The sequence below is a fragment of the Sinocyclocheilus anshuiensis genome, unplaced genomic scaffold (assembly GCF_001515605.1).
Source record: "Sinocyclocheilus anshuiensis isolate Anshui unplaced genomic scaffold, SAMN03320099.WGS_v1.1 scaffold78, whole genome shotgun sequence".
NCBI lineage: Eukaryota > Metazoa > Chordata > Actinopteri > Cypriniformes > Cyprinidae > Sinocyclocheilus > Sinocyclocheilus anshuiensis.
In genome coordinates, this window is record NW_015544250.1 from 986,039 (window position 1) to 1,001,106 (window position 15,068).

At 36.7% G+C, this 15,068-nt stretch overlaps 1 protein-coding gene across 9 annotated transcripts in view; it reads left to right on the forward strand.

The window, feature by feature from the left end:
- Positions 1–15,068, forward strand: part of map7b (microtubule-associated protein 7b) — a 56,051-nt gene that overhangs the window by 37,015 nt on the left and 3,968 nt on the right. For 3 of the 9 annotated variants that reach the window (XM_016498749.1, XM_016498743.1, XM_016498744.1), the window contains exons 2-14: positions 3,645–3,767; positions 3,865–3,939; positions 5,950–6,113; positions 6,639–6,753; positions 8,335–8,433; positions 9,228–9,338; positions 9,491–9,592; positions 11,333–11,449; positions 13,076–13,257; positions 13,455–13,597; positions 14,173–14,414; positions 14,506–14,656; positions 14,755–14,923. In XM_016498749.1, coding sequence (XP_016354235.1) covers positions 3,645–3,767; positions 3,865–3,939; positions 5,950–6,113; positions 6,639–6,753; positions 8,335–8,433; positions 9,228–9,338; positions 9,491–9,592; positions 11,333–11,449; positions 13,076–13,257; positions 13,455–13,597; positions 14,173–14,414; positions 14,506–14,656; positions 14,755–14,923 — 1,793 coding nt within the window. The remainder of the gene's footprint in view (positions 1–3,644; positions 3,768–3,864; positions 3,940–5,949; positions 6,114–6,638; positions 6,754–8,334; positions 8,434–9,227; positions 9,339–9,490; positions 9,593–11,332; positions 11,450–13,075; positions 13,258–13,454; positions 13,598–14,172; positions 14,415–14,505; positions 14,657–14,754; positions 14,924–15,068) is intronic. The other 6 variants (XM_016498746.1, XM_016498747.1, XM_016498748.1 and 3 more) reach the window with 6 other exon arrangements.

The following is a 15,068-nucleotide window of genomic DNA, read 5'->3' on the forward strand; positions in this document are numbered from 1 at the left end:
CAGGTGATGGAGATTTACCGCTGATTACAGAACCGGCTTTCTGACAAGATGCGCATTAAATATCGCATGCGATTTATCGTGCAGCCCTACCATAAAGTAATTAGTTAAAGCTTACACACACATACAGACTCATTTTTAGGCTTTACATTCTCTTAGGGATTGATAAACATGTATGCCGCTTTTTAATAAGTCTCAGTGGAGAACTGAGAACTCCAGGATAGATTACTGTAGTAATGTGTTTCTTTTCAGAGCTGGTAGAAACTGAGGTGATCCTTTCTGAATGAAATGTGAAACAATGACGGCTTTTATTATTAAGATTTGTCCCTTTTTCTGGAATAGTATAATTTCAGAAATTGCCCTCAGTAATCATTTGAGACCTTGCCCATTGTTTGTCTCGGAAAGGTGATATCTTGCATTTTTGGAAGGAAGGTAAAATGGGTCAGATGGAGTTTGGCCTGGGATAAATCAGGAGCAAAATTGTCCTGGAATCTAGAGCGAGTGAGTGACGGCTGTTTCAGTTCCATCTCCTCAGGGATCGCACATGGAAATAGATTGAATAATATCACAATAGCTCTGTTCTAACACGTAACGAGCTGTGCAGACAGCATCCTAACAGTCATAGAACACCATTAGGGTGGATGTTTTCCAAAAGTGACTTGTTCATAAAATCCTCAGACAATTTAGCATTTTGTTGAGGGAATTGGGATTTCAAAACTTCATGTGCCCTACGCATAATATGGAGATTTACTTGTAAATATAAGATGCATATTTATAGCTCTGACAGATTTTAAATTGTAATTTTAGCAGTCCCTGAAATGGGTCGTACTGACTACCTGAGTGGTTGAAGTAAATACGCTACAGCACTCATTCAAAGACATGCATTTATTGCTTGGACAGAGCAAGAACACCTTCTGAAATGCATGTGCAGATTCAGTCGAGTGATGAGGTTTACCCGCTTTAACTTAATGCTGTTGAACTGAATTTACAAAGTAAACTATCTGGTAAAATAACCATAACATTAGCAGCAACACTGAAATACAAGCGCGATTCTGTCAGTCAGATGCGCTTTAAAGTTGCATGTGTCACTATAACTATAACTGTGTATTCTTTCAGAATCATCATTGGCTGGTAGAAAGAAGAAATAGGTTACATAAAAATTTTTACTTCAAAATGAATATAAGGTAAATGTGCGAATAATTCTGGGGGATAAAATTGTCATCTTGCGTTGATGCAGTTTGTCAAGAACATGATGCAGGACGACTGACTGCATGATGAAGCCTGGCTATTAGAATGCAGTTACATGCCCCTAAAATTAGGGATATTAGTGCAAAAATGACCCTGGATGGGTGTGTCTTGTATTTGTATCATACAGTATGATATAGTTTAGCAATATCACATGACATGGGCAAGAGAGCTGATTTTTCTTGAATATCTGCATGATTGCAAATGTGATATTGATTTTATACAACAGTTCAATAGACAATAAGTTAATATTGTGTTACATTTTAGACTCATTGTCAGTATCGTCTGTTTTTGTGTAATTTCACACAAATTATGAAATGAAAGCCCAAGCATCATTACGAAAATAAAGCCCTAGCAGAACTGTTGTGCATCTCTGATCAACACAGTGGTTTCATTACTGAATGAATCAACATTTTTAAACAAAACAAGTGAGGCAATGATTCAGTGAGCCATTCCCGTTTGAACGAATCGATTGAATGAATTACTGAATGTCTCACTAATTAAGACAGTGATTTGCTGCCACCTACTGGTGCTTTTTGTTTTATATTTGGAGTAGGCTATCATTTTTTTATTTTTTTTTAATAATTTTATATTTCAGTATTTATTTGTATTTTTGTATGTTGAATTAAAATATTTCTTCCTAAAGCTATTTTTGTAGTGTCTATTAAGTGCTTTTGTAATTTAACACAATAATGACTTTAAATTATCTAATAATAACTATCTTTAATTAATCTGCACATGATGTGTTAATCTCATTAATTTGAGATTAATTCGATTAATTAATCAGTACATTATGGTTTTAATTAGCTAAAAAATGTAAGCACTTGATAGCCCTATTAAAAACATAAAAAATATACATAATAATAGGGCCCTATGAAATCAGTTAGACACCAGTCCATTTTGCAGTTTAATTGTACAGCCCTACTTTTGATTTATTCATCTATTTGATTTATTTATCGTGTTATACTATAAGTTCTATTTTTATGACTGGTTTCTGTGATTCCTTGTGACTTGAAATCATAGGGTCCTAGTGTATTATGTAGAAAAGTTGAAAATGAAAAATGACTTTTGCTAAAATGTTCTTTGCTAGTTTTGATTGTTTTTGTCCTTTATCCATTCCCTCCCCATCTAGACACACCATCTGGCCATGGCTTGTTCATTCCCTCCTGCCCCACAATGGAATTATGGGTAGCACTCTTTAAAGATCACAGTTTGTGGGAGCCGTAATACACACTAGCATGTGGGTGATGGCATGTATAGGACAGCTATAGTTTTTTTTATGCTATTGAAGCATCTTATAATGTTTGAAAGTCACGATTGCTACAGAAATGCCTTGTACTTCATCTGTAACAGCATTGTTTGGGATATTATTTAACAAGATGCTTAACCCCAAGTTAATTGAGGGACATTGTGTCTGCAATTTCTGTATTGTAAGGTTGTATGAAAAGCATGATGCACACCAAGGAAACACATAGCTATTATTGATTGATGTGTGTGATGACGCACCCCGGAGGAAGCCGATTGGTTATAGAGAGGGAATCAATGACCCAATTAAACCAGTTTGCTGATTCTGACATTGGCTGTTTGCTTTAGTATCTGTTACTGATCACAGGAAGCTTGCAGATGTAGAGACCTGGTTATAGAAACACTACAAATATACTTTCTGTCTGTAGATGGTTAAACCTTCTCAAGCCGTATACTTTATATGTTTACCCATGGATTCATAAGCCTATCTGGCATCTGTTTTCACGGAAATGTTTACTGCCCAGGCTGAGGTCTGTCAGGTCATAGACCTTCTTAACAGTCACTTCCTAAAAGAGTGTGAAGGGGTCTTTAATTAAGTCAACATTATGTAGAGAGCACAGCTTTGCTTTTTGACACTGCTTTGGTGCAATCTGTATTGTGAAAATCATTCTGCTAATAAAAATGACATTTTTATAAATAAATAAAACTTCATTCAGTTTTCCAGTTTAGAAATGACAACATGAGACCAGTATGTGTACCATTCTTGGTTCACATCTGTGTAAATATTGGATCTCCTGGTTGTTGTCATGTTTACTTAAAGTATTATAATGTAAACATTTTATTTCCTCATAATATATACATTATCAATATTTCATGTTTTTTATTTTGTATTATTAAATATATATAATATTTACTAAATATAGGTTTTATTTAAATGTATATCCTTTATGTATTAATATGTATTATGCATTTAATATGTCTCATGTTTCAATTTAATATTGAGACCACCAGTGCAGTTGATAATGATAGTCCTGGGTGTTTCAGATATAAATAACTTGCTTTGTATTTTCACTTTCTCTTTTTCTGCATTCTCGATATAGTGATGAATAAACAGGTTGGGGTTTTCCCCTTCTCTCTCCTCTGTCTTTGTCATTCAGGCTCTGACTACCTTCTTAGAGCAGATGAGAAGTCGTCATGGAGTCGACCGGACTCATCTGCCTCTGGACAGTACACCTACACCATTCCCAGCCCTACAGAGATACACATCGTTACCAGACCAGGTCAGATTCACCGCATATACTACTAGCTGTATATACACAGTCATCTTCCAGCTTTATTGCTAGAGCTCATCCAGAGTTTGTGTGCTTGTGTTTGCAGAGCCTCTCACACTGAAGATTGATGAAAGGCAGAGACTCGTCCGTGAACGAAGGGAGGAGCTGGAGAAGCAGAATGGTACGGCAAACATACACACGTTGTCATTAAAGACAACATGAAAGTGCGCTTGCAATGCATGACACTTTCTTAATGTGACATATTCCAGAATGAAGCAGTATATTCAGTGGGAAATTAGGTAATTGGGTAAATTGTAATGCATTTATATCAGTTTGGTCAGGAAAAATTTGACACATTGGACAATTTAATATCTCTTTTTAACCTCTCGACTGATTTTCTTATACTACGACGTACTACATACTACAACAAAACCAGGTAAAATATGTACATTTTATGTGTGATTGATGCTTTTTTTTTATTTATTTTTTTATCACTTTTGTGCTCCCTCAGAGAATGATGGGAAATGTAGTTTGGTCATGCAAGACCTCATTATGAGTCTCAGTGAGTAGTTCTAGCAAGCTTCAAAGCTATTCTTCACACACAAAATGTTAAAAACTAAACAGTCACAGCTAAAACTTCACATTGACAGCTTTAGTTCTTATGAATAATAACAATTAACTTTTTTTTTTTTTTTTTTTTACTTACATATTCTTTAATTGACACTTCCCAGCACAACTGAAATGCCATTCACGTATGTCATACTTTTGTTTGGACTAAAAGCCATTATAAGAACAGAGACAATTATTAAGAAAGTACATGAGGTCATATGCTTGGTCATTTATTTCATGTTGCCTTTAAGGGTTGCAGTGGTTTACTCTGAAAACACGCAGACACTGTAGAAATGTCCTTTGACCAGAGACTCACTCAGTCCTAATGAGTCTTAATGGGTAATAAGTGTAGTCTAAAAGCAAAGTTAGATGTTCACGTATTGTTCTTGTAATTCAGTAAATCATGTGAATTCTTATGTCAAAACAAACCTTTGCCATGTAAAGCCCTAGGTTACACTTCCTGCCTTTTTAAAAAAAAAAATAATTATTTTTTTTTTTAGCTATTTTGCTCTTTCTCATGTCTGTCTGTTCTCCTCTGTTCGTGACTGCATGACTAACTGAATTGGGCAGGTTGCTGTGGCAGTTATGTAAACTCTTGGCAAGGTGGTTACCAGGACACCCGATTTTATGTAAAGGTTTAGAGGCCAGGACAAAAAGGCCAGAGAGAGATTGGCAGATTAATTGTGCTCATTTTATTGAAGTGCTTGGACGCTAATGAAATTGATAATCCACAATGTTGATTATTTACATCTGCCTTCCTTTATATTTGATCATTTTTTACCTGAGGATCACTTTCCACAGCTTTTTGACCATTTCCCACCTTTTCTCTGGGCTGTAGCATTAAATTAACTTTTTTTTGTGCAACTGTACCTTTAAGACTTGTTATAATCAGCTAATCTCTGTGAACTCTGTAACAATTTTTTCAGGTTGTGGAGTCCAGTATTGTTGTGTTGCCCCGTCCTTCAATAACAGTCTTTTTCAACAATTAAAAAACAAAGGTTTTAAAAGAAAAGTTAAAAAGCCTTGAATTTTAAATGTTTATTGGCCTTATTGATAGATGGACAGGTTGATGGATGGATCGATAGATGGTTCAAGAGATATAGATTGGATAGAACAATAGGTCGATAGATAGACTGATTGATTTCCAGACCTCCTTACACCAGAAAAGTTGTGTTAAGTTGAAATTATAAACGAATCAAATTTTCCAGCAAGTTTTTCTGAATTTAGGTTGCTAAAGGTCCAGCACCTGATTAAGGATTTTAGATGACGCCAACACATGCGAAGACTCTAGATGATGCCAACTTTGGATCGACAAAACTGTCAGATATTATCCTTATATTGTAATCATTATGAGCACAAGCTGTAATCGCTGCCTCACACATTCACTGTCACATAATGTGTTGTCTTAAAGTTGTATATTACATATGGACCTTACTTTGACACACTCATCTCCGGCTGATAACAGAATACTAATTGTAACATTGAAACAAGGTTTATTTTTTAAAGCTGCTTTAAAACAGTATGCATTGTAAAAAGTGCTATACAAATAAACTTAAACTTGAACTGAATTGTGAGTGTGCAGCTGCACGGGGTTCCAAGTGGATGGAGAGAGAGGAGAGATCCCGACAGTTTCATGAGAGACAGCTGGAGGAGCGCAGGAAAAGGCTTGATGAGCAGCGGGATAAAGAAGACAGGAGACGCGCTGCTGTGGAGGAGAAACGACGGCAGAAACTGGAGGAGGAGAAGGTGAGGTCACCAGGAAACCCTTTACTGCAGTTGATCTACCAGAGACTACTTTTTTGATGCTAAGCCCCACTTTGTCCACAACAATATTTAAAGGTCCTCCTATCTAAGCTGATATGTTCCTCTGGCACTCGCGTTGTTAACTAAAAAAAAACGAAAAATATGTCAGATTACTGTTGTACATTATTTTATTACTATTATTTTTTTTAACAAAGGTTATGTTAGTACAACAAAATTTAAATAATATTAAGACTGCCCTGGACATTTGCTGAGGCTCCTTGGTTGAGAACCATTACATTGTCATCACTGTGAAGATATACAGAGACCATTTCTTTATTATTGTAAAGGAAATACTAAAGGCAAATCATTCATTTTGTACAAAGGGCCCATCAGTATAGACTTGCACTTTTGCTGTGTGTGTGTTAGGGGGTGGACATGCAGGATAAATGATTGAAAAACAAATTAAAAGGACATTTTTGTCCAATTTAAATGCTCTCTGGATTGAGAATGTCCTTGTGTACGTTTCAGGCCCGGTATGAGGCTGTTATCAGGAGGACCATGGAGAGGAGTCAGAGAGTCAGGCCGAAGTCCAACCGCTGGAGCTGGGGTGGAACACTCTCTGCTAGCACCTCACACAACAGCGGTAAACACACACACACACACACACATGCACAGAATCATCAATGTGATCATACTGTATAAAGAGATTCTGGAAAACTGAAATACTCACACATAAAATGATGTTGCTTGTTGTAAAGAGGTGGGCTATAACATCTTGTGTAGAAGTGTTTGTACTTCTAACTAGTGGTCGACCGATATTGGTTTTTTGACAGCCGAGCCGATATCTTGGAAAGCAGGGTGGCCGATATAAAGCCGATATAATTTTATTTATTTTAATTAATGTTTAAGAAATTTGAAATAATTTGAAAATGGATTAAAAAGTAAATGTAATAAACATACTTGTACTTTAGATGACAAAGTATTTTTCACAAATAAATAAATATTTAATAAAAAATATAATAAAAAAGGAAGTAAACACTGTAACAGGGCACTCAGTACTCTGGGAAGTTTGTGTGCATTGGGATTTGGGAATCATATTTTTTAAAATAAAGCCAAGGTAACACTCATTTTACATACAGCACACAGTGAAAATGACATGAATATGGCAGTGGGCAAATGCATAAAGCGCAGCATAATTTAAAATCACGAGTTTAAAGTTTGTCGATCGTGCGTCTCCAGTGAAGCCGTACTCTCCACCTGTCCGCATTCAATTCACACGGATCGACCGTCACACAGAGCACACGCGATCATGCAGGATACAAATGCACACTTCACAAGATCTCACAACTGACTAATCTGACTAAGTTTGCGAGCTTTGTGAAATTAAATGTTCATTAGTCATTCAAAGATTTGTTTAAATGATATAAATGCATATTTGCTGAATGCTGACGGCAAACAAGAAAGTATTATAATGTTTGCCTTTCTATTACTAATAATATAAATGCAATCGTTATAATACTTTTTGTATACATTTTAATTCCTTTGTTTAACCGTTCTATCTGATTATTAGACAGACTTCTATCCGTATTAGACAAAACTGTTAACGACGACGGGAGGGAGAATGTGAGCACTGTGCTCAGGCGCTGCCGCTGTCAGAATAAATGTCCGTTGTGCCGTCAAAATAAAAGTCCCGCCTTGAACGCATCGGCCAAACAGGAAAACTTATAGGCCAATGCTGATATTTAAAAAAAAAAAAAAAGGCAAATATAGGCCGATATATCGGTCGACCACTACTTCTAACTTTTGTCTGGATGATAATGAAACAGAAGAAAAAAATCAAATACTGGGAATATTTCGAACCCTATTCAATTGCTTACAGGTGCTTTAAAACTTCTCTTTTCGGTATTGTGATTTCAGATTTTTTTCGATTGATTGTGCACCCCAAATACAAGCTCACTTTAGCCTGGTTGTCAGGATTTAAAATCCTAATATTAGTGCTTTTTAGAGCGTTTAAATATAAATTCATATTGTTTGCACTTGCAGTACAGCATATTTCTTTATGCTCTGCTCACATTTGCTGACTCAGAGCCATGAGCTCACTGCACACTCCCTTTGTTTCCATTATTTTCTGCTCCATCAATATCCCTCTTCCTCTTTCTCTGTATGGTTCTGAATCCTTCTTTCTCTTTTTCTTTCACTGCTTCTCTCTATATTTCTTTCTCAGGTTTTGATGATTCTGCTCTCTTTCCGTTGGATCTAGCTGGGCTGGAGCACTATCATGGTGTTTTCAGCGTGGCGCGTCAGCAGCAGTTTTGCTCTAAATGTGAAATATAATCATCAGTGTAGAGCAGCAGACTAGCAGCACTAGCTAGAGCTTGTAGCATCACCCATAAATGAGCTAGCTTTCTTTTAATTTCCTGTGAACGGTTAGCATGGAGCCAGAAACATGAACAAACTGCTTAACCAGTAGTATGTTGGATGTGGCTTATAGCTTTAGTAGTTTTTGTTTTAAAGGGGACATTTATCCTTTTTTTTTCTTCTTTTTGTCCTAATTTGTTCTTTATAGTCCACTTTTTGCACCAGCATTATTCTTACATTTAGTTTTTTTTTTTTTTTGCTATTACACCTTTACTCCTTTAAGATTAATACATTAATACATAACATTTCAGGTGTGTCCAAACATTTGACTAGTTTTGTACATCAGTGTCTTTCTATTTTTCATCTTATTTTCCATGATATGACCCCTTTAAAGTCTGATAATGTTGATGTTGGTGACGTTAGATCCTTTTAAAGGTGTTTAAAGACATCACAGATTTCCTGTTAGTTTTAATGTGTCTGTCCATTCTGGGACACACAGATGGAAGGCAGATTGTGAGCATTAAGCAGATGAGGGTGCCGTCATCCTCTAGTCTTTAGTACACGTAGCTAAGCACTTTCCTCAGAACTAACTTAAAAATTAGCATTCATTAAATGCAGGTAAACACACAGTAGAAAACATCTCAGTAAAGCCTCTTCCCGTCCCCTTTAGTCCTTTCTTCATTGCATTTGTCTGTATTATGCCTTTAAGTTTTATTAAGTTTGCATCTGATGTTGTATTTTGCGTCTGTGTGTTTGTAGATACTGACAGAAGGTCAGTCTCCACTATGAATCTGTCCAAACCCACAGATCCAGTCATTTCCAAACGCCTGTCATCTTCCTCAGCCACCTTGCTGAATTCACCAGATAGAGGTAAACACGCACGCTATCTGTTTAAATTGTACACAATCAGTCACACAGCCAAATGAGTCTTTTTAGATGTTTTTTTTGTTTTCACCTTGTTGAATTGATGTTGTTTTTGTGTGTGTATTTGTGTGCTGTGTGATTGTGCTGTACCATTCAAGCCTTACAGAAGCAGACATCTCTCTCGTCGTCTTGCTTGATTAAAAAAACACAATCTAAATCCCAAATCTCCAAAGAGAAGATCCCTCAGGACAAACCAGCAGGTGGATTTTAGAAATCCAAGAATCTTTCTTGATGCTCTCCTACTGGGTTCAAACCTGTGCTACCCATGGCTCCAGACTGCAAATAAACTAATCATTAATGAAAAAAAGCCTAAATGAACGGTTCACAGAACAGTCAATTACATTTGTCAATATGTGACTTCAATTACATATACGTTAAATTTCTTTAAAATGCATGCCTTTTGCTCCTTCACAGTACACAGTAACTTTTGAATATCGTGATCAAATAATAATCTTTGCACTCAATGAAGTGCATATTCTGTTTCATTGTAGGCGCTACCATTGCATCCACACAATGTGAGCATGACCAAGCTCTTTTATAAAAAAAAAAAAAAAACGTCAAACAAAATTATATATAACCAAACAATTCTGTAATTTTCAGTCTTGAGCTCTGGCTACGCACAACTCTGGAGTCATGCAATCTCTTCCAATATTTACAAATATTGCATGCTAGTTTATGTAAGTTAGTTTATGAAAGTTTTAAATGGTTTATGCGTTTGAAAATAATAATTTAGCAATAATGATAATGAGTAAAAAGGTTTACTGTGTGTATGCTGCATGCTTCATTTGACTGTAACACATTTTTTGATAGTTCTTGCATGTGTTTTTTCCTATAGCAGTTGGCAACTTTTGTTTAAGACAACATGAAATCAAAATAGATTAATGTACTTTTTATTATGCACAATTCATCAGTGCATGTTCTTTTAAAGAAACAATTTTTTACATAATTTTTCATCATATTGTAGTTACTTAAATTATTGCTGTGTGACAGGCTATGTGGTGTGGACAAAATAATATTAATTGCGTAGCTCACTTTTCATGATACAAACAAATCCTGATGGATAACATCAGGTCCTGGCCAAAAATATTCTTTCAATGAAAAATATACCACTTTACACACATTAAATGGGTTGTGATTGCCGTTTCATGTCTTTCCTCAAGTCGTTATGTTTATGGTAACTAACCTTGTTTTCCTTGATTGACTGGTCTATCTTAAAGGAATAGTTCACCCAAAAATTTGCTGAAAATGTACTCACCCTCAGGCCATCCGAGATGTAGATGAGTTTGTTTCTTCATGGGAACAGATTTGGAGAAATTTAGCATTACATCACTTGCTCACCAATGGATCCTCTGCAGTGAATTGGTGCCGTCAGAATGAGAGTCCAAACAGCTGATAAAAACATCACAGTAATCCACACCATTCCAGACCATCAATTAATGTCTTATGAAGTGAAAAGCTGCATGTTTGTAAGAAACAAATCGATCTAGGCTTTTTTTAACTTCAAGCTGTTGTTTTCGACTAAAATAAGTCTTCTCCTCCAATGAAGAAACAATCCCATCTACATCTTGAATGGCCTGAAGCTGAGTAAATTTTAGGCAGTTTTTCGTTTTTGGGTGAACTATGCCTTTAAATTGGCTTTATGTTGTCTTTCCGCTAGTGGTTATGTTTAGGGTAAAGAATCCTGTTTTACCTTGGTTGGTCTCACTTAACACAGAACTTTACATAAAACATGCATGATTCACCTATGATACCTATTCTAGGCATGCATGATACCTATTCTAGGCATATGTTGTTATTAATGGATGTGATGCATCTTTTTCAGTTGTTGTACTGCATGTGCAAGCAACTTATTTAGCACTTTGTCCCTCAACAACCAAATATTTCCTTTTAATGACAGTGGCAGTATATAAGAGAACATTTGCATGTGTGTGCTCGTCCAGGTATGCGTCGCATGCCTCTTACCCCATGGGAGAATACAATGATCAGTCGACTACAGACACCAACACACTCCTACCTGGCCAGGAGTCGCAGCGCCATGTCTTTGTCTGGAGAAGCAGGTAATTGCTTAAATAAAAAAGGTAATTGCAACTTTTTCTCAATTCTGACACTTTTTATCATAATACTAGGGCAAAAAGACAAAATTGTGAGGTATAAACTTGCAATTCTTAGAAGAAAAATCTGCATTGTGAGATAAACTTGAGATAAAAGTTGCATTTACTTTTTAATTTTTTTTATTCCAAAACAAACATAATTGTGAGTTGTAAAATCAGAATTCTAAGAAAAAAACTCCCAATTGCGAGATATAAACTCAAAATTGTGGGTTTATAGCTTGTAATTGCAAGATATCTTTTATTTTATTATTTTCAATTCCATAGTGGGAATAAGCTTTCATACAGATAAGATGGGAAATTCGCTTTGCGCCTTTTTTACCAGCCATTTTAATTTTTTTCAATTAGGATGTTTAAAATATCTTGTGTTGGTGCTTCAACTTGTTAAAAGTTAAGCTGAGACATCTTATTGGTATTCTGCCAGATTGACTGCAGTTTCAAAGTAGTTTTAACTCTGTTTGCGACCGATAATTATACAATAGCTGATCTTCAGGACATTTTATTGTGAACACACATGTACAAAAAAAGAGAGCAGCGAAAGAGGGGAATGAGAGTCTTGTAGAACAGTGAGGGCTGTTTCTGGCAAGGCCCTTGTGCTAAAACAAAACACCCTTTTCAGACAGACTTTCCTCTCAGCGACAGCCTTGCCCAGTTACTGCCAACTTCAGCTTAAACTGACGTGTGTGTGTGTGCACAAATGGACCTGATGCTAATCTCTCAATGGCTTGTGTCTATTTATGTTTGTCTGTTTCTTGCTAATCGTTTGGTGTTTTTTTTCTGGTTGGGGATGCTGTTATCAACTAATTAAATTCTATCATGGGCAAAAGCATCATAATTGACTCAAGAGGAATTAAAGTGTCTGTGTTGTTCAGAATGAAATACTACATCACTGTTTACTGCATACTGTGCCGTACTATTTACTGCCTGCTGTTTTTATAATCGTGTGAAAGACTTCGCAGTGTGAATACATATTTCAAACAATAAGTATGCTACGTTGTTGTTAACCTTATTACTTTTTATTTTTAATGTAGTAAATGTTGTCCAGTCTTTATTAATTAAACTTTTATGAATTAAAAATATTGTTTTGCATTTTTATTCCAATTTCAGTCTAATCAAATAATGATTTAAAGGCATAGTAAAATCACATTTTTTATTATTTCTAATTCAGTTGTCACCCTAGAAATTTCTAGCGCATAATGGGATATAATATGCCACTGGGTATATAATTCACTTTTTGGCAAATTCAGTTCCTTGCATACAGAAAAATTTTACCAAATGAGCACAGTATACATCATACTGCAAAAAATAGTATTGTAGTATGCCATTCTGAACACGCTTTCAGATTGTCCTCCTCACAGTGACGATTGATGTTGTCTAATTTCTTTCTAGAGCTATATAGATATTAATACACATCTTTTTCTTCTCTTTCCACTATTTCATCACTCATTCACCCTTTATTAACCCTTTTTTCTGCACACCTTCCTCCCTCCCTGTCACTCCTCTTGTCCATATTGAATCAATTTATTTATCCCATAATACTCCCTGGTCGGTTGGTTAAACTTGCCTGTGGTACAGTGACCCACGTTTGTCCTCGCTCAGCCTCCTGTCACCCAATGAGCTCCATGTCCTTCAAGTCCATCCAGTCACGCGGAGCTGAGCGACCAGTCAAAGCTGGCCTTAATCTTGAGAGACCAGTCAGAGCAGGGTATATCCCTCCGGACAGCAGCACCCGCAGAAAGACCACCCAGAATCTCCCGGTAAGCAACACACACAAGACTCCGTATTGTTGTACAGTAATTATGTGCTTGAATTTGTTTGTGACTGTGCAAGTGCCATATGCTTAAGCTTACTTCTGAATCTATGCAGGCCAATTGCAGTGTGTTGATCTTTGTATAATGAAGTATGGAAGTACAGTAGGTGTCTCTCAAAGGATGTATTTTGTTTCATTGGGCAGATTGACAGGAAGGATAAGGACAATGTGAGAAAGTCGTGGAGTAACCTGTCATATCCCACTACCAGTCTGAGCCTGTTCACACCCAAGAGATCTCCTTCACCTGTCGGTTATCGCAGCAGGGTCACCAATCCTTCCCTCAACAGGTATAAATGGCATTTTTAAGATTAAAACAAGACTGTGAGGAATAAAAGTATATTTCACAATCAACAGGGTTTATATATATATATATATATATATACACACACACACTGAACAAAATTATAAACGCAACACTTTTGTTTTTGCCCCCATTTTTCATGAGCTAAACTCAAAGATCTAAGACTTTTTCTATGTACACAAAAGGCCTATTTCTCTCAAATATTGTTCACAAATCTGTCTAAATCTGTGTTAGTGAGCACTTCTCCTTTGCCGAGATAATCCATCCACCTCACAGGTGTGGCATATCAAGATGCTGATTAGACAGCATGATTATTGCACAGGTGTGCCTTAGGCTGGCCACAATAAAAGGCCTTATACAACCTAAAATGTTATAATTTCTCTTGTACGATTTGCTTCTTGGTAAATAATTCTAGAAATTAATTTCTTAAATATATTTATAATATAAAACTTAAACTAAACTATATAGTGATAAGATGAAACTGGTATTCAAATAAATATTCACTATTTTTATAAACTACTTTTACTCACTGATGAATTTTTGTTGTTGTCTGTTTGTCAGGGGCTCTACTAAACCTCATCAGAAGACACCTAACCCCAAAAAGTCCAGGTCTCCTCCTCCTCCAACATCAATTCCTCTGTCTCCTAGTAACCCGTCCTTATCGCCAGGCAATCTCAGGCCCAACAGAGTGACATCAGAGAGCCCGAGAGTTACCCCAGAAGGAGAGGGGGCCAAAAAAGAGGATGTTGAACCTCCTAAAATTGAACCAGAGGCTCCTACAACTAAATCAGAACCATCTCCTGGTCTGTAATACTGCACAGCCACTGTCCACCATCGAGTTCAGTTAAACTAGCGTCATTTATTCTACTCCCGTGCCTCTTTTTGTCTTTGTAGAAAGTTCGGGAAGTTCTCCAACTACACGGCCCTCTGCAGGCACAACAGATCCTGAGGAGGCATCACGACTGCTGGCTGAGAAACGACGGCAGGCCAGAGAACAGAGAGAAAGAGAAGAGGAGGAGAAAAGACGGCAGGAAGAGGCTGAAAGGTGTGTTTGAGAGATTTTCATCTAGCCAAACCAAAGCACTAAACACGCATTTATTTTGAAAGAAATTTGGAAATCATTATGTGCCTGTGTGCATTCAGGCGCAGCAGGGAGGAGATGGCCCGCAGGAAGGCAGAGGAGCGAGCGAAGAGAGAGGAGGAGGCACAGCGGCAGGCTGAAGAGAAGAAGAGACGAGAGGAGGAGGCAAAGCGTTTAGAGGAGGAGAAAGCTCAGAGGGAGAGAGAGGAAGCTGAACGCCTGCAGAGACAGGTACACACAAAAACACACAACAGTCTCATTCATTAACCACACCAGACAGATCATTAAACACTCAGCAATCACTGTGTGCTTCAGTAAGATAACATGTAAACATTAGGGCTCTAAATAGATTATAAAAATCGTGATTAATCTCATG